The sequence below is a fragment of the Pagrus major genome, chromosome 23, assembly GCF_040436345.1.
Source record: "Pagrus major chromosome 23, Pma_NU_1.0".
In the NCBI taxonomy this organism is placed as follows: domain Eukaryota; kingdom Metazoa; phylum Chordata; class Actinopteri; order Spariformes; family Sparidae; genus Pagrus; species Pagrus major.
Genome location: NC_133237.1, coordinates 10,108,446 through 10,134,317, shown reverse-complemented (window position 1 = coordinate 10,134,317; position 25,872 = coordinate 10,108,446). Strand labels below are relative to the sequence as shown.

Below are 25,872 nucleotides of genomic sequence, written 5' to 3'. Positions count from 1 at the left end.
ATGAAGATGCTGATGTGTGACCGCGGCGTCCAGATGCTCGTGACGACGGTGGGCGCGTTCGCCGCCTTCAGCCTCATGACCATCGCCGTCGGCACAGACTACTGGCTGTACTCGCGCGGGGTCTGCCGCACGAAGAACAGCGGCGACAACGACACGACCCGCAAGAACGAGGAGGTGATGACGCACTCCGGCCTCTGGCGAACCTGCTGTCTGGAAGGTACGTGATCAGTCTGACTGACTGGCTTGTCTGTCTGTTACAGCCGTCTCTCTGTCCATGTTCCCCTCAACATGTGTCTCTTTCTGTCTGCTGTGTCTGTGTTGTTTCCTGGTGTGTATCCATGAGTGTGTTACTTTGTCTCTGTCCCCGTCTCCCACTGTCTGCCTCTGTCTAACACCAGAGGAGCAGTGGTGTACTCAGTGTGTGTGTGTGTGTGTGTGTGTGTGTGTGTGTGACAGCATCCCATAATCCCCGAAACTCAGTTCTTAAGAAGCAGTCCTCTCCCTCAGTTCACCCTCACGTCCTTTCTCCTGCAACATAATAAAAACAGGATATTTCCACTCATGGCGCTCATGATGTGAGCTCTGCTCCCGCTGTCATCACGCCGAATAGCTAAAGGTACAAATAAAGCTCTAACAGGCACAAACACAGGCAGCTGGCGCTGTTAATAGCCAGTCAGCTGCAACACTGACAAGTACCTGGATCTGCACACTGTTGCCGGGACTCACACACAGCGTTGTGAGCAATTTGTTCTTTTGAAGCCATCTTGTTCTCTTGTTTGTTGAGTGTTGACCATTATTTTTTGGAGCCAGAATCTAGTGGCCATAACAAGGAAGGCTGCTTCTCCAGGGTCTTACACATTCATCACACAGGGGTGGTGGTTGTTGCTTGTTCCTGCTGCATCAGTGCCAACAGTGAGCACCACCAGTCAGAAGTAATGGTGGAGCGTCACCTGTAAGAATGTAACACAAGTGCCAATTTTATAGAAGCAGGCCTATGCAACAATTTGTAGCAATATACATTAATCAATCACTTTTTTAATATGTGAGCGGATAGAGGGCTGAAGTCACGCCCCTTCGAGTGGACCTCATGGGACCTTATTTTGGAAAAAATGTGTACAGCAGTCAGTGGGGAGAGACAAATACATTTTTGATTTCTTGACTTGAATTATCTTTGACAAACATCATATGTGCAGTTCATGGCACAGTTCAAATGGGATTAAAATAGATGATTTGTCTCCCTCCGTTCACTGCCATACAGATTTTTTCCGAAAAATAAGGTCCCATGTGGGAAACCAGAAGGGGCGTGACTTCGGCACTCTATTGTAATGTGACGTTAAAAAAGATAGACCATCAGTGTTTCTCTTGTCGGGATATACAAGCCTGTGGACGATTCGTCTGCATGCACATTTTCGCTCAGCTGACAGAGAGCAACAGTAGTTAACATTAGTTTAGAAATGCTGTCCGTCAACATGAACAAACGACCGGCTTCCGGCACAACACAGAAGTTCTGCAGAACCCCTTTACAGTTATAATTAAGATTTTTATAAAATCAAACCTCATTTTTGATACTATTGGTCTGCATTTTTTCTACAATACCCATTCAATGTATTTACTTTCAGTAACTACCCAAATAGCAGTTTTTAGTGGTAGTGGCAGAGTTGCCATTTACACACTGTGTTGAGTCCTATTAATGTTGTTTCTGTAGGGAGTTCTGGTTTTGCTTGGTATTATGTCCATATTTTGCCTTATTTAATAATTTAAGCGAGATGCTGACTGCCCCAATAGATACACATCCCATATTTGGATCAGATAGACAGGTAAGATAAGATAAATTAGATAGATTTAAGGGGTTATGTGGCCTTTTTAATGAGCTGCGTTCACTGTAATTGGTAGCAGTTAAACTTTATGACAGCTTTTTTCTATGGCTCCAAGCTTGACAAAGTAAATGAAAGGATGTAATAAAGTTTGAGGTTGAAACATTGAAGAATTTGAGTGTGTGTGTGTGTGTGTGTGTGTGTGTGTGTGTGTGTGTGTGTGTGTGTGTGTGTTGGGGGTGGGGGGATCATAGATTTGAGCCTAGGCTTTGACCTTGGCTGCATGTCGTCCTCCTTCTCTTTCAACCTTTGCTGTTTTCTTCCCTGTGGAATCTCAAATAAAGCAGAGATGTAATAATACTATTTTAAAATGTGCCTTTTATGTCAGAAAAAGGTCAAATCAATCATCTGCAACCTGGACTTCCAGTCAAATCCACAGAAAAAAATTACATAGTACCAAACAAGACCTTATAGCAGTCATTTTTTGATACCTGGCTGTCTCTCTATGATAAGAGTACAAAGACAGAAGAGCTCAACCCATGCAATACATGAACTTTTGAGCTGTTTAAGGGGTTGTGTTTCCTCTATGGCTAGGTTTTGTGACTACTCTCGGTGCAAAGTTAGATTTAACATGTCTTGGATCAGTCTTGCAACTAAGCACACTGAGATGAAACTGATACTAATCCTTGCATTTAGCGTTTACAGGTCTCGGGGAATAGTACCAGAGACACTATAAGAGAAGAGACGAGCCACTGAGAGCATTTTGAAAAGAATAGTTCAGAAAAACCAGAGATGACACGTATCCCGCCCCTTTCAAGCCAAACGGCTGTTTTATTACAAACAGACTGGGACAGATATCAGCCAATCACGTTGTCACATTGACAGGAGCATACAGTTGAGATTTAAAATAGTTTCAACCAATTTGGTGCAGCTTCAGAGTGACTTCTAATAAGCATGGGAGAAGAAGAAATCACATTAATACATAGGATTACCAAGAAAGGTGAGGTTAGTCAAACATTAGACGTTAACCTCACAAGTGCTCTGGTGAGATGAGCTGGCGATGTCACGTCGCAGCACTCTGAACTGAGCCATTAAACAACTTGGTGTTGTGAAACCATGATTATTTTGGGGCAAAGTCATTAAACTTTTGAAGTGTTTTTGATCAGATTTGACCGCTAATTCTATACATGCAGTTGAGGAGACATTTTCAGACCATTAAAACTGATAAATTGCCTCCAGTGATGTAACTCAGTGGCTAAGTTGCATTGTGGGTCATGTAGGCACCAGGTTTTGACAATGAAGAAGACTGTGTGGAATAAAAAAAGGCGATATCTCTGGTTCTGCTGCATGGATTTAGATATTTTTTTAAACTGCAGCTTCCTCTGGAGCCACAAAATGCTTTAAGCTACTTTTTTTACATGTGCTTAAGTACTCCCCAAGACCTGTGAAAATATTTTAATGTGTAAAATTGGTGGAGTTACCCTTTGAGACAACAAATATGTGATTAATTCCTTAAGATTGAGGGTGGACTCATAGTAAATCATAGTAAATGTTCAGATGCTTCATTATGACTTGACACATAATTCACTGTATATAATTTGACTTTGATCCTTCGAACGTTCTCTGCATAGGGGCAAGTAAACCAATTTCAATTATCATTAAAAAGACACATCGCCTCTGGTAGGGGCATGCCTGTGTCTTTTGTGCGTGTGTGTGTGTGTGATGCAGCCAGACATAACCATCTCATTCTGGGGGGCATAGAAGGCTATTACAGGGCCAGATGGCGCAGGTATAAGGCTTTATTGAAGACACACTCTCATTTACATACACACACATACACACACACTTGTAATTGAATGAATAAATAGACAAATTCTAGGATATTCCCAAGCCACCAAATAAGCACAGCTGTGGGAGCAGAACGCCAAGTTAACGCAATGTCAGCACAATGTCAGTGCATGCACACATGCACACACACACACACACACACACACACACACACACACACACACACACAGGCTCACAGACAAACGTACAGTCACTCATGCACACAAATACACCATAAGACAACTAAAGTGAATAAGTTCTCTTATCTCTTCACTCATTCTGCCCATCTTATCCCCCCTTCACTCATTCCGGGTCCCTGGTTGTCACGGTTTTATAATTCATAAATGCCTCATAAACTGACAGGAAATGGATGTCTCTGACTCGTGTACATGTGGCTTGTACTCTGCCTGACATCAGAGGGTGAGTGAAAGAGAGATGGAGCGAGAGAGGGGGTAGAAAAACATCATGTATGCAGTGTTCTTAGGAAATGTATAGAGCAGTCATGCATATGTACTGTGCAGCCCATTTTACAGTGGCATAGTTTCTTCCGCAGATAATATGGGGCCAGAGGATGAAAGCCTTAAGACTCATCCTATTTTACTAAAGCAAATAGATTTGGATTAGCTAAAAGTGACTGAAGTGTAGGATGACACAAGACAAATGCATTAAAATAGAAGATCAGGTTTGGATCGTGGTCGTATTTCAATTTGCAAAATAACAACAACATAAAGCTGAAGACCATAAATCCTAAACTGGCAACAACACTGACAAAAACAGTCTGGGGTAAATCCGAAAGAGGAAATAGAAATACAAAACTAAATAAAAGTAGTAACTAGGATTAAACTAGGGTAACAAAGGCAGGATTGCAAAAAAACACAAGGGCAGAGAACACGAGGAGCAAACACGGCGACACCAGAAACAAAACAGACAAAATAAAAATACACCAGTGGAGGGAAGACTAATAAGGAACAGGTGAAACTAATAGGGCAATCAAAAAAGGGTGGGAAGAAACACAAAGACAGGAAGTGGAAAGTAAAACATGACATAAATCTACCCAAACAAACAGGAAATAACTAAACTAAAAACTAACTAACTAAAAACCCCAAACCATGACAGATCGGATCTTACCTCTCTCAGGTGTGAATGTAATCTGTACAGTTTGACCACATTCTTAATAATAATAATTAACCAAAATACATTTTCTTTAACAGAAAAATGTAACATACAAGCCATATAAAGAGAAACAATAAATAATGTCCCTGAATGATCCATGCTAGCCAACATGGTCTCAAGAGGCTGCTGCTACAAGTACATGAACATAATGACCATAACTGAAAATAAAGTTTTAGGTCCAAAATTGTAAAAAAAAAAAAATAAATAAATAAATGAATTAATGCATCACATATCACAAAACACTGAAAGTAATAGAGAAGAGAAAATGCATTCATACCCAAAGTAAAGACCAGAGCCAAAAGAGGAAGTAAAGGAAACCCAAGTCACGTGATCATGTGATCTCACAAATTCATCTTGGCCAGCCACCAGCGAGAGAAAAGCTTAATGACAAAAAAACAATGATAGTGGCTCCACGAGAGTATATTTCATTGAAGGAAGAACAACAGATGGTTCGTCCAATCACCTGGCAAGTATTTTTGTGAAAAATGGCTCCCTTTTTCCAAATACTTTCTCTTGGCACCTTCCAAGATGGTTCTGGTAACAAATCATCTGGCATGTCAGGTTGGGAAAATTAGGAAATTTAACACCAAAAGTGTGTTCCCTACGTGTAAATGTCTCTGTATTGCACTGTATTGCTTCCAGATATTCAGTAGATCAGCCTTAAACACCAGGTGTTACGGGGTCTATGTTACTGTAAGTGTAGTGCACTCTAACGCACCCTTTATTCATTATAGCATCTTTGTGTTTCCTCTACCCACTAACAGTTAGTGTGTGGTCAGGTGTGGATTTCTGGCATGCAGTGAATGTGTTGTTGTGTGTCTGCAGGTGTACCGAGGTGTTACGTTCCCTCTGTGATAAATGAGCATGAGAAAGCCAGGAAATGAGAAGACAGGGAAAGAGGGGGCTGGGCACAGGAGAGGATGGAGACAGAGCATGAATGAAGAGAGACCAGAATGTGCATGAATGAAGCAGAGGAGAGGGGTGGAGAGGGGTGGTGGTGGGTGGAAAGTGATGGATGAGCTGTGCATGGCCTCTGTTTCAGGTGAATCTCTGGGGAGTGTTTGACCACGGCGGGGATCTAAATGATCACCTGGTAATAGAGAGAAGGAGCAGGGTTTTAAACAGAGACGGGGACAAAAATGATCACCCAGGTGGCTGCGGGAAAAGAGGAGGATGAAGAAAGAGGGAGGTGGGGGAAGGAATACAAGACAAAGATGGAAAAAATGAAGGAGATTGGAAAGAAAAGAAAAAGAACAAGGTGAAAAGGGAAGTTTTTCAAATGTTTTTCATGGTTTGGGTTGGATCCCTTCATTCTAATTAAAGGAAATCTTGATAGTGAATGATGCTATTTTGGACAATGATGATCTTCCAGCATTAAGGAAACTGTTTGGGGAAGATGCTTCACTGTTTTGATACTTTAATTCCTCCATGCACAAAGCAATACCCATAAAGAAATGTTTTTCTAACAGGCAACCAAATGAAATGTGCCATTACCTTGAGTAAAATTACAAACTCTCAGGGTTTGAACAGTGGAGGAAAAACAGAACTCACCAAAGGTCTATCTAGTCTTACCTGATGGTATCAGCACTTGCGGGGTGTCCTCTACGTAGAGGAGAAGATGACGTTAGTGTAAAAGAAGCCATTGGCCTTGCAAACGCGGTGAGGCTGTCCACCTTGAAGTTTTCTCTACGCTTCATGAGGTGCTTTATCGTGCTACTCGTATTCCAAGTCTTACCTGAATTTTATGCATTTATTTTTATCAAACACCACAGGCATGCAGTATAACCTCACTTTGAAATGTTTGGTGGCATCTGACAGCCAAGTCTAACGGCGAAGCGTGTAATTGACCTGCCGAGCTAGTGAATGTGATGGCTTGCCTCTCCCAGGAGCAAAAAGTTCACGCATTTGTGATGTTACGGTACCAATGACGAGAGTAGAAGATGAGGTACATATTAGGCCGAAAGTCCGTGACAGAAGGAGGTTTGGGATGATCGGTGATTTCATTAATAGTACCTTCACCCAGGCGACCAGGGTTTGAGTCCCGTGAGAAGCAAGTGGTCAATAGTGACTGTTCTAACCAAGCAGTTCTTTTAGGTGAAACCATGATGTTTTCCTAAGCCTGACAAAGTAGTTTTGGTGCCTTTATTCTGGAAGTGTAACCATACGTTGCATGTTTGTTATCGCTAAATTACACTGCAGTCGATTTCACCACACCAAAGACTGTATAGCCATCACTAAAGGTGGTTAGCATGCTGATCACCTGAACAGTGGGTAGTCCTACGTTGCATTAAATTGTTTGCATTGATTGGCTGCGAACAATCTTATTTTTCTAGATCTGGGTCCAAAAAGGATCAAATGCAAGTATTGTTTGATTGGAGAAGTTTCAGTACCACTTGGTACTGTGGTTGATACCTTTAAGATATTGAATACCGATCCCCAGCCCTACTTATGGCCCTATATCAGTGCCTGGCTTCACTAGTGCTCTTGTAGCTTAACGGGAACAAATTCTCATGGCCAGCTTTCGAAGAAGAGTAAAAGGCTGTTGTATCAGCATGTTTTGGAATGAGTCGTCCACATACTTTTGGCAACATAGTGTGACTGGATCCTAGAAACAAGCATGTACAAAAGTGAGAGGAGATGAGAGGAAGATGACGGGGAGATTGGAAAGCAATGAATGGATGTTTTGGTAATGAAAGTAGAGAAAAGGAAGTAGAGTAAAGAGGGGATGATGAGAAGATTTGAAACAGGAAGAGAGGAAGTGTTTTGGAGAAAGAAAAAGAGAGAGAGAGAGAGAGAGAACGAGAACATGGGCGTTTGAGGAACAACAGACTGAGAGAGCGAGAAAGAGGAGAGGTGTGCAACCAAGCAGAACCTGTCTCGTTCTCTTTCATCAGCCATCACTGTGGAAACTAGCCTCTTCCTCTCCCTCTTTTCCCTCCCTCCCTCCCGTCTTCTCTCTCCTTCGCCTGGAAAGAGGTAATCAGAGAGAGTGAGTGAGGTAGGGACAGAGAGAGAGAGAGGAAGAGGCACAGTCACCCACACTGAGCTGTCAGAGGCGCTCTGAGGAAACAAGCAGTCCAATTTGCTCTGCTTTTCAACTTCCTTTCCTCGCTCTTGCTCACTCCCTCCTCTTCTTCTCCTCTGTTTTCTAGTTGACAAAACGCTTTATATTCTGAGTGCATGTGTTTGTGTGTGTGCATGTGGCTGGGCTGAGACAGGCCACTCACATGCAGCTTTTGGACCATTCATCAGCTGATTAGGGACAGCTCCCCTGGGAATGAGGCTGTCCTCACCACAATAACTACAGCAATGGTCAATTGTTCAGATACCTAAAACGACCTGTGTTCATGTTTTACTGACACAAACCCATTTTCTCTCCGAAGCAATGGAGAAAGTAGTGTGATGTTACAGCACTGGGAAACCTTGTAGGAAGTTGCTTGGTATGGATTTATGAGTGTATGAAGAGTGTGATTTTTGGCCACACTCGGGACTATGTTGTTGGATAGTGGGTCCACCACTTTGGTCCTGACTAGACTATGTCATTAGCTACTGTATGGATAGCTATTAAAATGTTATACAGACAGTCATGGTTCCAAGATGATGTACTTTTCTAGTGCCACCATGAAGTTCACATTTATGGTTTTGAGTGGATGACTTGTATCACTTTGGTGATCCCTTCCTTTGACATCTAACGCCATAATCAGATCAGATGTTCAACTTGTCTAATACTTTGATTAATGATCAAATTCCTTCGCGAACTAATGACTTTCCCATTAGACTTGGATGTACTTTGTGTTTAGTGGTAGCTGGAAAAATTAGCATGCTGAAAACCTAAAGAAAGATGTTGAACCTGCTGAACATAACCTGCTGAAGAACATTATGTTTGCATGTTAATGCTAGCATTTAGATAAAAGCACTGCTGTGCCTAAGTACAGTGTCACAGAGCCAATAGCATGGCTGTGATCCTTCTCTAATCGTAACACAGTACTTGCAGGAAAAGATCATGTGAATCCTTTAATTAGAGGGTCAAATTAAGTCTGTGTATGGATAATTTTAGAGGGGAACAAACTGTTTTGTCATTTAGTATGGTGGACTTGCTACTGTAAAGGCATTTGGTGTTTTAACTGCAGTAGCACAAATAGATAAAAGCTAAAATCCTTTCATTCTTAGTTAAAGTTAGCCATGTCCCTGTAATATTTAAGCTTATACCATTTTATTTCTTCTTTGTTTTGTGCTTTCTTCAGGTAGACTGAATCCACTTTCAACATTATTGGAGAAACTGCTTACAAAACAGCCTATTCAGTTTTAATACCTCCGCCAAGGGTGTTATGTTTTTGCCCGTGTGCATTTGTTAGTTGGTTTGTCAGCAGGATTACACAAAAACTACTCGACAGTTTTCCAGAAAACTTTGATGAGGATGGGTCTTGGACCAGAGTAGACCCCATTAACTTTTGGTGCGGCTCCAGATAAAGGGACATATTCAGGACCACCAGGAATTTACTTCTCACTTTCTGTTTTTGTTGAACATTTTCATGACGGTTGGGCCTTGGTGGAGGTATGCACTCTACTGAGTGCCATTCTAGTTAAAATAACATTCTCAAGAACATCAAATGCATTTCTCTTGATGCACATACAGCTCATGGTTTACTGTTGTGGGAATTCAGTATACACACAAAAGACACAGTGCTCTCCTACTGCATTCAAAGTAAACCTGTGAGCTCTCATGTCAATCAAACACTCCAGATTTGACATATTTGCTCCTGACATCACCTGATTTCTTTTCTCCGACCTGTCAAAAAATGCTCATCTCATACTGTACCTGTCGCCTTGATCTCTGAATACATTTTACTGACCTGAATCTTTGCTTACTTCAAAACATGCTTGGTTGATTATTGTTATTTCAGTTGTCTGTGTTTTTTGCAAAGGTCTCGCAATTTATGGTGATTTATGGTGTTTCTGTGTTTGTTCTGCTGTAGTTTCAGTGTGTGTTGGTGTGTGTATGTGGGACAGAGTTAGATCAAGGACAAGCAGCTGGCACCTCATGCCCAGCTCGTCACAATCGTTGGGGCATCTGGGCACGGTGTTGTTTGTGTTTGTCTCCTTTTTAACCTTGGTTTGAGGCACTATTGTACCTTGTGGAATATATTCACTGTTTAGTATGCACACTGCATTGTGTGCTTGTAATTTCACATGCACAACTAGACTGCTACAGTAGGCAAATATTTATGTTCCATTCAGAGTTCAGAGTTGTTCACCTTTGTTGTGATGATACAGTTTGATTGTATCAATATTATGGTAATGATAATTATACAGATAGAAGACAGAAAGAAGACAGCAGAGAGTGCAGGCTAACCAAAAAGAGTTAGAGAGGGTGAAGTAGAGTGGAAAAAAAGGGGTATGGAGGTGCAAAAAGATAAAGTAAGATGTGAGGTAAAGCTAAATAATAAAAGTGTGTTTGTAGCTCGGCACTCTCAAGAACAGCTAGCAGTTAGTCAGGAGTCAGTGAAACGGAAAGTGTTTCTCCTCTACCTCTCGTCTTTTAGCCCTTGGATTTGCTGTACTACTGTTTTCATACATAATTTCCAAATGTGTGTGTGAGCATGTGTGCTCAACTGTGTGTCTATCTCAGGAGCCCTTTCAGACATGGAAACTGTAACATTCATCTGTCTATTTAAGTGTGGCTTTTTGGCATTAAAACAAAGGTCACCATGACATAAATGTTCAGCCGATATTCAAACATGAGCGGCAATTATTATTTTTCTGAGTAATAGTACACGTACTGTACTTCACTGCGACCTTTATTTGGGACTGCGTCATGGAGTTATGCTTCAATAAGAAATGATAGCATACAAGCGAAGAGTGCACATGTGTGTGTCCGTGTTCATATGAGCATGTGTGTACAGATATGTGACAGCAGCAGCGTATTGGGCCCAGTAGGAGAAACTAAACCACATGACTCAGAGACACACAGGATGGCACTCATGCACATACTGGACTCCCATGCCCATTCGTCGTGTCCCATAATCCCTTGCTGTGGCTGTGGTTGCAGATGCCCTCAGGCCATGTTGACCTTTGTGAGGCAAATGTCTCCTGATAGATGGTCCCACCATGAGTGTGTGTGTGTGTGTGTGTGTGTGTGTGTGTGTTCATTAGTTTGCTGTTAATTAGAGTGTATCCACCTCACACACATACTGAAGCACACCACACACACAAACACACTTTAATATCCATGTATGCACACGCTTTCATGACCTTCGAGGTGCATCGAATTAGAGAAACAGACTAGAGGTGTGACGTAGTGTAGGGGTTAGAGTCCCAGTCGCAAATAAGCTTTTGTGTCAAGTGTACTGTATGTGCAAACAAATGTGTGTGTGTGTGTGTGGGGTTGCTCGTGATCATTAGCATCAGTGTATGTGAAAGGGCTATTTCTGTGTGGAATTGACACAAGCAGAACAGAAAATTAATGGAGTCAAGCCAGTCTGCACAAATTTATCCGACAGTGTCCACACCTGTTATGGATTTGCAGGATATTTTTGTCTGCTACAGCATACATGTATATTCTGTAAATTACTTGTAAATCATATTGATGGATGGATGCTGGTGTGGTCCTTACTCTCAGTAACACTTAAAGCATGCTGTCTGCCATGATATGTAGGCTACAGCAAAATATTGTCTATTTTTGTGTAACAGTGATACTCACTCAAGCATTTCTAATATTTTCCAAAAGACATTCTAACTTACTTTTAGTTATAAAAAAAAACTACCAAAACTATATTTAAAAACATATTGATATAATTTTACACTGCAAGAAGGGATGACTGAATGTGATTGCAGTTAGACTTAGAAGTTTTGGCATAATGTTAATTTTTATGGTATTTATTCTGCTTAGGGATAGCACGATCCGATCAAAGTACTTTATGTCTTGATTGACCTGTGTAAGAGGCGTTTAGGCTCTAGTTGACCATATTCCAGGGTATTTAAATGTATTAGGAGACATTAGTATATCAGTGTGTTCACTGTATAGTCTAAGAATTGACAGAATCCAAGCAGTACTTGGGTACAGAGCATGTAGGTTCTTATATATAAAGAAGAATATCGTCAACATATTGCAAAACATTATTTAGAGGCCATCATTGAGAGCTTTGGGTGCAGGTTTGAGTAAAATTTCAAGGATTGAGGGACTCTTAAAGCCATCAAATAAATGACTAATAATTGTTTATTTATTAACTGTTTCCTCCTGTATCTGGAGACAAACCTGTGTGGGTCTACTTTATTGGTTCTGTTAATCTCTCAAATGGGATCACGATTTTAATTATGTAATGGCTTTGTTATTACAGAAAATGTGTTAAGCCCATATGTATTGATGGCTATTTGTTTTTATCATCCACTTGAGTGTCTTTGAGTGATTTTGCAGTGCAAGCCACATCCTCCTCTCGCTCCGTTTCTCATAAAAGTGTTGTGATGCAGATTAGATATTAGCATTTGTTTGATATTGAGTGGGGATGCTGCTTCATCACAACAATTACTAAATGTAATTTTGTACTGCGTCGTTGAAAACAATTCATTCACATTTTCTGAAAGGTTTTAGGTGTTTTAGATTTTCTCTTTGCCTGCCTGCCTCCTTCTCCTTTGTAGATTTTGTCCTGAGCCAAAAACCTTTGTGGTATTTAAATTGGCAATTGAACCTGGAGGGCTGATATCATTGAAGTTTAGGTTTACTGCATAATCAATCTGAATTAACATTTGTTCACATGTGCGCTGCCTGGGAGAGACAAAGAGAGAGAGAAAGGAAAGCAAATTGAGAAGGTGAATGAGAGAGAGTCGAGGGAAAAGGAGATGATGATGTCAAACAAAGAAGGTTGAAAGTAAGACAAAACAACACAGGAAACAACAAAAACTAGTTGGAAGGATGTAATCAAACCTACAGTCTGCTAAAGCCTGCATGGGCTTTAATTCATGACACAAAATGTTTCCTCCTTTTCAAACCAGGTCATATACAATACACTATTTGGCACTGTGTGTCTCTAAGTGTGTGTGTGTGTGTGTGTGTGTTGCACTGGTTTCTCTTTGATGAGATCATAGACTGGTTGTGACACTTGACATAAGTCTGTGTGACAGCTACTGACTCACTCACTGATACAGCATTTGGAGGTAGCTCTCCAAAACCTCAGTGTGGGCTGAGGAAATATGTGACACCCACCTACACACACACACACACACACACACACACACACACACACACAGACACACTCTCTCTCTCTCTCTCTCTCACACACACACACACACACACACACACACACACACACACACACACACACACATTTGGTTGCAGAAGTGTTCCTGACAGTGGTTCCTGTGTCTGTTCTGTTGATCAAGAACTGTTCTAGATTGTTATTTTGCTCCATTTCTGGTCCATATTTATCTTCCAATAGGCTGGCAACCTGTCCATATTGTTTCCTTCCTACTAGCCCACTCCATGCTTGGATACACCCAAGCCCACCTGTGAAACCGAACAAAATAAATACGTATGAAAAATGTATGAGATTAATATCTAAAATTAATTGAAAGTGCTTTAGACATGAATCTGCATCTGGGTCCAGATCTGCATCAAAGTACACACATAGTGCTGGACATTTAAAGTGCAGTATTTCATGCCCCTTTAATGTAAAGAAGTCCTTAAAAAATCCTGGGTCTGCTCCAAAAGTGATTCACTAGTTTCTTCAGCTGTCGTCTAACTTTGATGAATGGATTTGATTTAGGCCTGTCTATCAGTGTATGTCAGCATATATTAGTGACCACGTCACAGTACGTACGACTGAAGATCGCGAGAGCTCAGTCCATAAGTCCAGAGGGAAGACATTTGGATTCAGCCATAACCTTTTAATGGAAGTACACCACTCTGTACAATGGCAAAAAAGAAAATGCATATAAGTGAAAGTATTATGAAGAGACCAAAACCAACGTATTAGGTTTGTGTTAGCCCCTTTTACTAAACCATTATTTCCAAGTGAAGTGAATTTTTTAAAAGTATATACTTAAATTTCTAAGGTTGAAAATTGTCCATGAACAGCTGGGTGCTGCAAGTATTAGAAGAGTATACTCAAACAGCAGTATTTGCTGATCATACATTCTGATTATTATGAGTACTGCCTCAAAATAAACTACAGTGTGTGTGTTCATGGTGATGCAAAAACATGTCACCCAGTCCAACAATCTAACTTTTTGATGTATTTTTAATATTTTCAGACAACAGTGGAGCTCTGTGACACAGAGGAATAAGACACTTCTAGCTTTAGATAGACACTGTCAGTAGTAGCTATTCATTGTTGGTTTGGTCTTTTCATGAAATTTGTTTTGTTTTTATTTTAACTGGGTGCGCTGCCTTAAAAGAGCTGCAATGTGTTTGATTTCCTGAAACAAATTTGGGTTTGTTTTCAAGGATGAATGAACTGACAGTTGAAGATAGCAAAATGATCAAGACGAAGTGGTTACTTTGCTATTTTCTACTGCGAGTGCAGCCTTTTTATGTTATGTCTTTGACTTTTCACTTTTTTCTTTCAAGCTTTAAATACAGTAAGTTCCCTGCTCTTAGAGACTTGTTCTGAATGCAAAGGTAGTATATCAGTTTATATTAGAGGCCACATATCCCCATGTATCCTCCATTCCCTGATTATGTGTGCATGTGCTTGCACGTGTGTGTGTGTGTGTGTGTGTGTGTGTGTGTGTTTGTTATTGTTTAAAGATTCCCAGTGTGCTGTTTGTTACTCACACATTATCATGATGAACATGCTGACCTGGAGGTCCAAGACAACAGTCTTAATGATTCTCCTGCGTGAGTGTGTGTTTGTGTGTTAAGGGTTATTTTTAGCGTACCATCTTTACTCTCTCTAAAGTAATAGTGTGACCTCATCAGGTACACTCACACAAAAGTGTGTATAATGAGGTTTGTGTGTGTGCATGTATGTGTGTGTCGGATTTAAACTGCGTTTATTCAGTTGTGATTTAGATTCCCCACCACTGAGAGATAAATAAAAGCATCCATCTATCTCTCTGCTCCCTCCACACCATCCTCGCACACACAGCTGCAAGTGTGTGTGTCCCTTCTTTGTGCATCGCTTCACTGGCATTTCATTACACGAGGCTGTTTGGTGCTCTATACATCAGGATGGTTCGATACATTAAAAGGCAGGAGGTATAATAAATTTCCCGTCCGACAGACACGAGGCTGAGCTCTGACTGATGATGCTTTACACCTTAATGCGTCCAACAGTTCAGGCTACAATTACCTGATGTGACTGCAGTCAAACCAGGCCATGTTAATGAATGAGAGCAGTACTCTGAGGTTTTTTTTTTCATCAACAATTCCAGTATAAGAACAAAGCCAACAATGAAGTGATCCTTCTTAAAAGGGTTGTCTGTGTAGCTAAAGCCTGATATCTTATTCCTCTACAGCTCTAGTGTTGTCCAAAAACTATTAAACACATTAATGAGCTGTGCTGCTGCACTGGTTGATATGTTTTTTCATTAAAATGAACATGGGCTCTGTAGTTTATTAGTCAGCATCCACCATCCACCAGCGCACAAAATGTGTATTCATCCTTAGCCGTAAATAGTCTCCAACAAATAGACTTTTCGGTAGTTTTTGGTAAACTAGTACTACTTTTTATGCCTCCGTGCCGGCGATAGCTGTGGCCGTAGGCATTATGTTTTTGGGTTGTCCGTTCATCCGTCCCATTCTTGTGAATGCAATGTCTCAAGAACACCTTGAGGAAATATCTTATAATTTGGCATAAACATCCATTTGGACTCAAGGATGAACTAATTAGAATTTGGTGCCAAAGATCACATTTTTGGCCATTACTCAATTCATATGATTATTATGAAACATGTTTTAAATGGCTATTGGTTAACATGATTTAGCTGGCCATTATTCAGCACCATAACTCAGGAACAACAACTTGACTGGTGTGCGGAGGCATACAACTGCAAGGCAGTGATTCTAGTTAAAAAATGAAACTACATATCCTTTTTAGAAATTAAACTATATACTAGTCACTTGTTTACAAAGATTATGTCTTCAACAGAAATGGGTGGACTTTGGGCAGAGGGCCACAGACAGGGTGGGGAAGTATTTAAAACCAATTAGCACATTGTCAGTTTTGGTCTTTTTATAGAATTTCTTGACAATAAATAGAAAAATATAAAATAGCACCAGGGTTATTCTTTAATATTCCTTAGCTGATAATTATTGGTGTGGTTAATGTAATGTTCCAGTATGTAGGATTTAGTGGCATCTAGTGGTGAAGTTAACATCGCTCATCTCACGGTAGCCGCTAAAAACACGAAAGGCCCCTTTTCTAGAAATAGGCGGTGCACCATGGCTGACTCCATGGAAGAGGACTTGCTCCCTGTTAAGATATAAAAGCAACAAAAACACAAAGATGCTTAGTTTCAGATGATTGTACACTAATGAAAACATAATTATGAGTATTTCATTCCATTTCTGCAGATATATCCCCCTAAATCCTACACACTGGACCTTTAAGGCTGGAAGCAATGATTATTTTCATTATAAATTAATCTGGTGATCACCACTGTACAGGACAAACTGGAAAAGGGAATACAGACACAGATTTATAAAATGCAGCCATTTTGAAATCGTTTGGGTTTCTGATATTCCTTTTTGTCGAACCAGCTTTTTCAACCAAAAACAGAACCATTGATAAAAGTATGAAAAGACGAGGATTACAGCAGTCCCTAAAAGGGTGTGCAAAGAAGATACTGTGCAGATATTTGTGTGTATTAAAATGTAGAAAAACAGACTTTTATTCATATGAAAATTTTATAGATTTATTAAATATAGATATCAAACATTGTATAAATGTCTTTTTTGTCAATCAGAGTCTCAGTCAGAATGAAGTCACTGACTGCATGAGCTGGATGAATCAATTTATGAATGATTTTCTGAGTGTGGGTACTGGAAAGAACCTCTTCATATGCAAATAAGCAATTAGGTTGAGTCGCTTGTTGTTCATCGCCAGCCTCCACCCTCCCATTTCTCTCTCATTCTGACGTGTCGTTGTGCCACCAGAACCTCTTTCAACCACCACTTCCTCTCTCTTCATCCTCCTTCATCTCGCCTTCTCTCCTCTTCCCCTTCATCCCTCCTCGGCCACCCCCCATCTCTCTCTCTCTCTCTCTCTCTCTCACACACACACCCACACACACATCCCCTGTGGTGTTGACCATGTGTGAATGGGCCTGAATGATGGGTGGGAATTAAGCTGTGTGTGTGTGTGTGTGTGTGTGTGTGTGTGTGTGTGTGTGTGTGTGTGTGTGTGTGTGTGTGTGTGTGTGTGTGTGTGTGCTTGAGGAGGAGTTGTACTAAGGGGGATGAGTCACTCTCTGCCTGACACACGGCACGCTTGTAGGAGACTGCATCCTAGTCAATACAACACACATACACACACACACACACACACATGCACACACACAAACTGACATACGCTAATGTAAAGGCTTTTACTTACATGCATGATTGATAGTGTTCATATATCAGTTTAATGAGCTTTGGTGATGTGTGTGTGTACACTTGATGTCTGTATTTTAGTGTGTGTTTTTGTATTCATAGTGGTAATTGTGCGTTCATGTGTGTGTGTGTGTGTGTGTGTGTGTGTGTGTGTGTGTGTGTGTGTGTGTGTGTGTGTGTGTGTGTGTGTGTGTGTTGGGTGTGATAAGGCTTTTCATTGGTGTTTCCCACACATGCCCTGGAGGCTACAGCTCTGTCCTGGATCATCTGTCATCTCTCTCTCTCGTTCTCGTGCTATCTTTCTTGCTCGCTCTTCTGCTGGTTTTCCTGCTGTTCACCTACATGTATGTATATATGATGTGTACATGTTCACTGTCCAGAAAATGTGATACGATGCAGTACAATCACACAAAAAGATTACTTACTGATTATTGATTGTCAAAAGGTCCAACATCAGTCAATCAATAGCTGTGTTTTCCTGACTAAGCGGTTAATCATTTAACAAAAGATAACTGACTGATTCATTTTAACCTAGTGCTAACTCTAACCATACATTATTCTTGCTGTGTAGCTACTATATCTGACTAGCTAACAGCTGCTATCATAACACCAGAACAATTTTGCATTTAAGGTATTTGCAGTGCAAGGCACGCAGCTGTGACCATTAAGGAAGTATGTCAGCAAAACCCTTTTGAAAAATACCATCCCTTCTTGGATTATTGCTCAAAAAGTAACTCTTAGGATGTCAGGATGTGTTGGAAAGAACAAAAAGCAGCCACTCATTCAAACGTTTGGAAATATATTCTGGTTTAAATGCATCTTGACCTCCACTGACAATTTATCAATTTGTTCAATTTTAATTCAGTGTGTGTGTATGTGTGTGTGACTGCGTGTGGGTCTCAAAGTAATCCAATTATATTTATCTCATGTGTAACAAAACAGATCTGAGCTAATGTGTGTTCCCTCTCTGCAGGAACATTCAGAGGTGTGTGTAAGAAGATCGATCACTTCCCAGAGGACGCTGACTATGAAGCCGATGCTGCTGAATACCTCCTCCGTAAGTTCAATATGACACACAACAAGCACACGTTGCAATGTTCATAACCAGCCTCAGATATCACTGGCCTGCCTCTGACCCTGGTTTTCGGTCTCACAATTTGCGTAACCTGTTGACATGGTGATATGTTTCTGACCCATTTTAAATACATTTTTATCAGTCAAACCCTTTTTTTCTAGCGTCACTGTCATTTTGCTTCCAAAAGGATGAATCCATTTTTATTTTTTAGGATCATATTATTTGACATTTTTAGCATCACTACCACTAAAAATCTCAAAAATGGCATTATGTTCTTTGTTCCATCTGCTGTTGTGATAGCATAAAAAATACTACAACCACTACAGAACAGTTACAAACGACTTACAAACGACTAGACCATTGACAATAAATGTATCCCACAACATTGTTTTCTTATCATCTGGCCCCATTTAAATTCCCAACCTTGAGGTGGAAAAAAATCTGGGATATAGAAAGAGGTCAAATCACTACATCACTTCTATTTTCCTTACTAAACAGAAAGTTAAGTTTCTCTCCTTTACCGAACTAAGTTGAGCTTAATCACCCAATTGACTCGTCATAAAGCACACTTCATTCAAACTTGACTCGCTGCTGATGTCCGAGTCTCTGTCGCTGACAAGCTCTAGCCAAGGATAGCCAGGAAAGAGCAGCAGTTGTCGGTTACTCTGGTGATATGCTGCGCCCTATGTTTTTGGAACAACCTTCAAAATCTGGCCATATCCTACAAATAACACTTATATTTATGCACATAATGGATACATACATGTTATGATGCAAAAAGACTGAACATAAAGCTGTACAGTATGTTGCATAATCTCAGGATCCTCACCATTTCACCATGCAGTGTACAGGCTAGTTATTCGTAGTATTATAGCTAAGTATGATAAGGAAATATGTAAGCTGTATTTCATTCTAACATAAACCTGTTGTGAACTTGTCCTAGATAGCTTAGAAATAAACTGTAGCCCCACAAACTGATGTTAGTTAATGATGTGCATTCTCCTTGGCCCTGGTATTAAGATTGTGTTACTCCAGCAGGTAGTAAGATAGTTACTATCTTAGTAGCTTACAACGCAGTTTAGAAGAAAGATTTAGAGAAACATCGAGTTGTGTTCATCCAGCAGAGAGGAAATCGCTGCAGACATGATAGAACTATCTTGCATCACATTGGCTGGGAAGAATAAATAGTAGCTACAAGGAACAAGAGAGAGGAGATAGATGAACAGAGAGGGTTTAATGGAAACAACAAGAGATATAAACAGATGGTAGGGTTTTATCAGCAAGCACGTGAGAAAAATGAGGAAAAAAAACATCGGCGTGATGAGAAAATGACGAAGGATAAAGGAGGGAGTGCGTTGTTATTTCCAGAAAGAGTAATAGGACAGAGGTAAACAGGATGCAGCCACAGAGATAGGGAGAGGATGGTGAGCAGAGAGGAGGGGGCTCTGTCTGTTCCTTCTTCCACAGTAAACACAGAGTAAAGATGGACGAAGCGAGGAAAATGCAACAACAACAAGGAGAAAAAAAAGGGAAAATGGATTCAGCCTGTGCTTCTTTTTCATTGCTCCACTGAACACGGAGCAACATCCCCAGAGGCAGCCAATTAGATCGCAGGCCTCAGAGCTGGCCAGCCAATGGGGAGGGGGGACCTAGTGACCGGCATTTCATACAGCCCAGGGGTGTGGGCCACAGGGGCGGGGCTTATACGCTAAAAGCACGCAACGCAACTGGTCACTGCAGCTGTCAGTCATGCTGGAGATGTTTTGGAACGCAGGAAGCGTAAAGAAAACAGATTCACATTCAGACGCAGAAACACAAACATGTCGGGAGGATTTCAATTATTTTATTTTTAAACGATACACCTGTGATGTATGAATACGCATCAGCTGTTATCGGGAAAATAGCACACGGCTCAGTTCTGCACGACAAGCTGTTTGTAGATATCCTTCAATATGGTGTCACATCATGTACACATATGGGCCTCTGACAAATACTTCACTCCTACTGCAGCCTCGCTTTCATTTTCATCATCTCTGCGATTCATTATTTTTGCCTTGCATATGTGTCAGTGCGACTCTCCATCTGTCTTGGTTTTAGTCCATCTTTTCCCTCTACATCTCTCTCTCTCTCTCTCTCGCTCGCTCTCTGAAGCGAGGCCTCTGAATGCTTTAACATGTTCTGGATTCAGAGTCAGTCAAGCATGCAGCAGCACACTGGCCTGTGTGTGTGTGTGTGTGTGTGTGTGTGTGTGACACATTTTTCATTGTTTTAGCACTTTGTTTAGCAGAGTGGATCGTAACATAAAAAATGACAATGAGGTTAAAGTACTGACCGTTGGAGGAACAGTGTAGGAGTTTTGATGGTTTAAGTCAATTTGACCAATTTTGTTCTCTTAAATAGGGAGGGAGGGCCACATTTACAAACACTGTTCACCCAATATGTTGCTTTGTTTTGTCACTTCATCTTCTTTTACAAATATCGTAAATACGATTGTATACCATCTGCTATTTTGCAACCCAATCGGCAGAATAAATGTTCGAAAACGTTTCTGCAATCCACAGATATGTTGCAACTTTACGTTTCTTTAGGTTTAATTTTCAATTTTATCTTGTGACAGCGCTGTCTTCTTGCTGTGTGTGTGTGTTTGTGTATATAGGTGCTGTGCGTGCCTCCAGTATCTTCCCCATCATGAGTGTGGGTCTGCTGTTCCTCGGAGGGCTCTGTGTGGCCGCCAGTGAGTTTTACCGGAGCCGGCACAACGTCATCCTCAGTGCGGGAATCTTCTTCGTCTCTGCAGGTGAGTCTGCGCTGTGTGTGTGTCTTTTTTCTAGAACTATAGAACATAAAGTAGGTCCTGCTGTTAGAGCATCTTAGCTGTCACACCAGCCAAATGACCAAACAGAAGGAGCAGGTTAAAATATTTCTGATCTTCAAGAATTTCCATTATTTTGATTTAAATGCTGCATTTGAGATCGCAGCAACGGGCTACGTGTGTCTAGTTTTGTTACTGTGCAGCCACTTCCAACAGAGGATGAACCACGCTCAAATATTTGTAGAAGAAGCCCGTCAGGCATCTAAAGCACACAGAAGTGCCTGTGTGAGAAGCCGGAGTGTGGAAATTTGGTCAGAGCAGCTGATTAATCAATCAGCAAAAATACCACAATGCCGCTGTGATGCGCTGTGAGGGTACACACACATACATACTCACACACATCATTTATCACATGGATGCTGACATTTAGCCTCTCAAAAAACACACACACTTACACTCTCGCCCCTGACGCACACACAAAGGGTTGTAATTGCTGTTTAGTGGGATGTGTAGGGTCCCATTGGGTTTTGTAGTAAATTCATGGAGCCAAATTGGTAATTATTTACCACAATAGTGCGAGGCTGATTCTGGTTAATTACTGCTGGCTAATTGTCCCCATTCTGTGCGTTCCACCACACTGCATGAGTACTGTATTCTGGACTAATGATATGGAATAAGAGAGCCCAGCTGTGTGCAATGACTCTCTCCAAAGCTTCCATCAGGCTCCAGTGCGACTCTCTGATACTTTCCTCCCGCTTATCATTCACTATTTACTCTCACTAATCTGCCACTCTTAGCCACAGTAGTGGTGTGGCACTATGGCAGTGCCAGTCAGACATCCACGTGCCCCTCTGGATTCTTTGTAAGATGGTCCCATTTCTTGGGTGGGAAAGCCGTCGTTCTGGCTTCGATGTGCTGAATGTGAAAACAACATGTAGCATGGCTACAGCTTTTTATTGATTATTTTCCATTAAAGGAGCTCTATGTAAGAATTCTGGCTTTTTAATTAAATTAAATTAAATTATCAACATAATTTGAAGAAATAACAGTTCAAAGACATCTATGTACTGTGCTGCAAAAATATCTACTGAAGTTAGCTTGATAGCACAGGCCCGTTCTGTCTCATGCCATTTTAGCTGCTTTCCCCTAATTCATCTTGTTACTTCCCAGCCCGAGTCCGGCTGCATGCACTGAGATGCTGCTGAGCCCGATTCTGTTGCCCATTCAAGTGCCACACCCTGCAAAATTTCTCAGCTGGGCCTCCCAGCCCAGGCCTGTAAACCTCCCTTTCTCAATGGTCAATAGCTCCATTGCTTCCAGTGTTAACAACCCTGGTCCTCTGAGCTCCCAATCGGACCACTAGCTGCACAGCTAACTGAGCTAATGGCAGCTACAATTAGCAGCAGTTAGAGGTTATTCTGGTTATATGCCTTATTTTTTTGGAATATGAAATCGACAGATTGCACCCTAACTGTGTATTGATCTGTACATCATTTGATTTACAGACAACCTCTGTCTCTGACAGTTACTGACATTGTGTACTGTTCTTATTGTTTTTGTCTAGACGAGTGGGTCAATCTCACACCCTTTCCGCTCCCATCTCTTATTATCTTTCTCTTACTTTTCTTATCTTCCAGGGCTCAGTAACATCATAGGAATTATTGTCTATATCTCAGCCAACTCGGGTGACCCGGGCCAGAGCGACAGCAAAAAGTCCTACTCCTACGGCTGGTCCTTCTACTTTGGCGCCCTCTCCTTCATCATGGCAGAAATGGTGGGCGTTTTGGCCGTGCACATGTTCATCGAGAAGCACCGCAAGCTACGGGCCAAGTCCCGCACTGAGCTCATCAAAAAGTCCGCCTTCAGCCGCATCCCCTCCTACCGCTACCGCTTCCGACGTCGCTCCAGCGTTCGCTCTTCTGAAGCCCCCAGCCGCGACGCTTCACCGCTGGGGAAAGGCGGCTACACGGGGCCCGCCGCCTCCGAGATGCCCATGTACACGCTGAACCCACGCGAGGCAGGAAACGCCGGCACCAAGGCTGGTGGCGGCATGGGCGGGCTGCTCAACTCAGAGAGGGAGTTCCTTCAGAGCAGCACGCTCACTAAAGACTACAGCAAGGACCCCAACCGCAGGACCACGCCCGTGTGAGGGGCGCTGGCTGCAGATGTATCGCCCAATCAAAGTATCAAAGAGAAGGATGATGAGAAACACAGGGGGAGTGCGAGCGAAAGCAGGGGACACAGGGTTACTGGGTGGGAAAAGGGGTTTGCTAAACTTTGACTGTGAACTGTGAACTTTTAGCCTTCGAACTGTGAATCCTGAGCCCTGTGAGAGTTTCAGTGCGTGTAGCAGGGTCGGTTTTGACGGAGAAGTTGTTCCCAACTCCACTTTACCACATATCACTGTAGTTATACCTGTAAATCCTTACATATGAAGGCACATTCAATTTATGCTCATAAATTGACTTCCTGGCTTTTGAAACGGGATTTAAAAGCATATCGTAAGTGGTTTGCTGTTTGGGGCAACTTCTCCTAAAATAATGTGAACTAAAGGAGAAGAGGAAAGAGGTCGAGAGACTCTGTGTGACCTTTTGACCTCTGTCCTCCTGACTTTTTGGATAGCAGCAGAGTTGGATTAGTGCAGGGAACAGCCGTCGAGCTCCGAGCTGTCTCTCTTGAATACATTGCTGTTTTAAAAGTGCGGAAGTTAACACCTCAGGATCGGGGTTGATTCACTTTCAGTTCAGCTGGATTCAAAAATATAAAGTGAAGATGCAGTTTGTCCATTTAATGGCAGCACATTTGTGGCACTAGTTATTATTTTCTAGACATATTGTATATAAACTCCTTTCATATCGATTGATTGATTTGACGACGGAGAAGCTCACTTCATAACCGACCGAACTGAAACTGAATCGAGCTCATTCCTGCCAACATTTACCCCCATCTCTCTGATCCCCGGTCAGTTGTTAAACCTGCATAGTGGTTTTTTGATGAAGTACACTGACTACAGATCAGCTGTTAGGGGGGAAGAATGGTGTGACTCAACAAAACTAATGAATCTCTTTTAGATGGTAACGTTACATCATTGGTGCTTCCTTTGACCCCAGCCACACCAGTCATCTCGATTTATTTTTTTTTCACCTAAAACTTAAAGAGATGATCAAAATATTTGTCTGTCTTCACTCGTCACCTCTCACCTTCCACATTTTTCTGTGTAGCCCCATGACTCACCTCACTGCCACACCTCCTCTCACCCTGTCTCTCTCTCTTTTAGGTCCTGTCTTCCGTTGGTGTTGCTCGTCTAGACTAGTTAGGTTTTCTGGAGGTTGTTGGTTCAGGGTACTGTGGAGAGGAGACCGCTGAGCTGTGAATATGCTTTAAGGCAGAGCCAAAAAGACATTAAACAAACAGATGGAGTTTTTTTTTTTTTTTATTTGCCCACTACCTCTTTCAGATGAATTTAACATAAAGTTGTCTTCTCTTGCCAGAGCAATTGTCAAAAAAACTTTCAGCAGCAGAAATAAACACTGAGAAAATGCTCACTTCAGTCTAAAGTACACATCTCTCTTCTCCAACGGAGGATTTGTTGAAAGTTCAAGATAAATAGATGGAATTGGAGGAAGTCCCATGCATTATTCAGAGGATTTGTGCTCCATGCATCCAGCTGTCACTCACAGCCTCTCCGCCTCTTTATCTCCCTTACATGTGCACATACTGTATACACAAACACACAAAAACGTCTACACATCTCTCACATGTCTCCTACATGTAGCTGACAGTCACGGCCCTATTATATTTCAAACACCTGTTCATCTTTTACTGTGACAGACACATCAACGCCTTTCCATTTATCTCTCTCTCTCCTGCGCTCTCTCAGATATTTAAACGTAAAAATGCTGAACGGATGGATTTTGCGTAAACTCGGCAGATGTGAGTTGAGGTTAGGACATTGGTGCGCTATCTGACAAAGTCAGAACATGACAGGCACACTCTTCTGCCTCGATGAAGAGTCCTTAGTTTTGCAAGACAACAGAAAAAGACTAAAAGGGCTCGTTTTTTGAATGGAAATGGCAATAGAGAGTTGACAGTGTTAAACGAGAGACGCAGATGAGGCTTGATCAGTGTCACGAGCCATGTATAGCAAATTTCGAGAAAATCTTGAAAAGAGTTTGGTCGTGGAGATAACCAGAGGGCAGTTCGCCAGTCGCAAAACTATTATACCATCGCAAAAGAAGAGGCCGTCAGTCAAACCAAATGAAGTAGAAACACGACGGAAATTACATTTCTGTTGAATCAGATCTGCTGCTATTTTTCTCTCTTCTCTCAGATCGGAAACAGCTGATCAGTTAAATGTTCGCCACGTCAGAACTTATTCGAGAGGCGTGTCTCCATCTCCCATAAAGTGCATTAACTATCCTTGTGAATAGAGCAAAAACAAACGCAAGCAAACGTACGAACAAAAGAACTTTATTGCGAAATTGAGGACGTTTTTTCTAATGTCGCCGTTTTCGATCAATGTTTTCTAATGAAATACTTCACTACTACTTTCTGATCGCCCCAAAACTTGGTGATCTGTTGCTACTGCTGTCCAACGTTGATGAAAATCTAGGCTGTTACAACACATACGAAGACCCGAAAG

General features: G+C 41.5%; 1 protein-coding gene across 1 annotated transcript; it reads left to right on the top strand.

Annotated features, from left to right (window-relative positions):
- Positions 1-23,379, top strand: cacng3b (calcium channel, voltage-dependent, gamma subunit 3b). The gene is made up of 4 exons (XM_073494882.1): positions 1-217; positions 18,317-18,400; positions 21,075-21,215; positions 22,868-23,379. The coding sequence occupies exons 1-4, from the start codon at positions 1-3 to the stop codon at positions 23,377-23,379; spliced, it is 954 nt and encodes a 317-aa protein (XP_073350983.1).
- The last annotated feature ends 2,493 nt before the right edge of the window (positions 23,380-25,872 follow it).

Bases quoted from the DNA above. Each gene is read 5' to 3' on its own strand.
- cacng3b (XM_073494882.1), top strand. From the start codon at position 1: ATGAAGATGCTGATGTGTGACCGCGGCGTCCAGATGCTCGTGACGACG. The intron at 218-18,316 runs GTACGTGATCAG...CCCTCTCTGCAG, and splicing joins GCGAACCTGCTGTCTGGAAG to GAACATTCAGAGGTGTGTGT. The intron at 21,216-22,867 runs GTGAGTCTGCGC...CTTATCTTCCAG, and splicing joins AATCTTCTTCGTCTCTGCAG to GGCTCAGTAACATCATAGGA.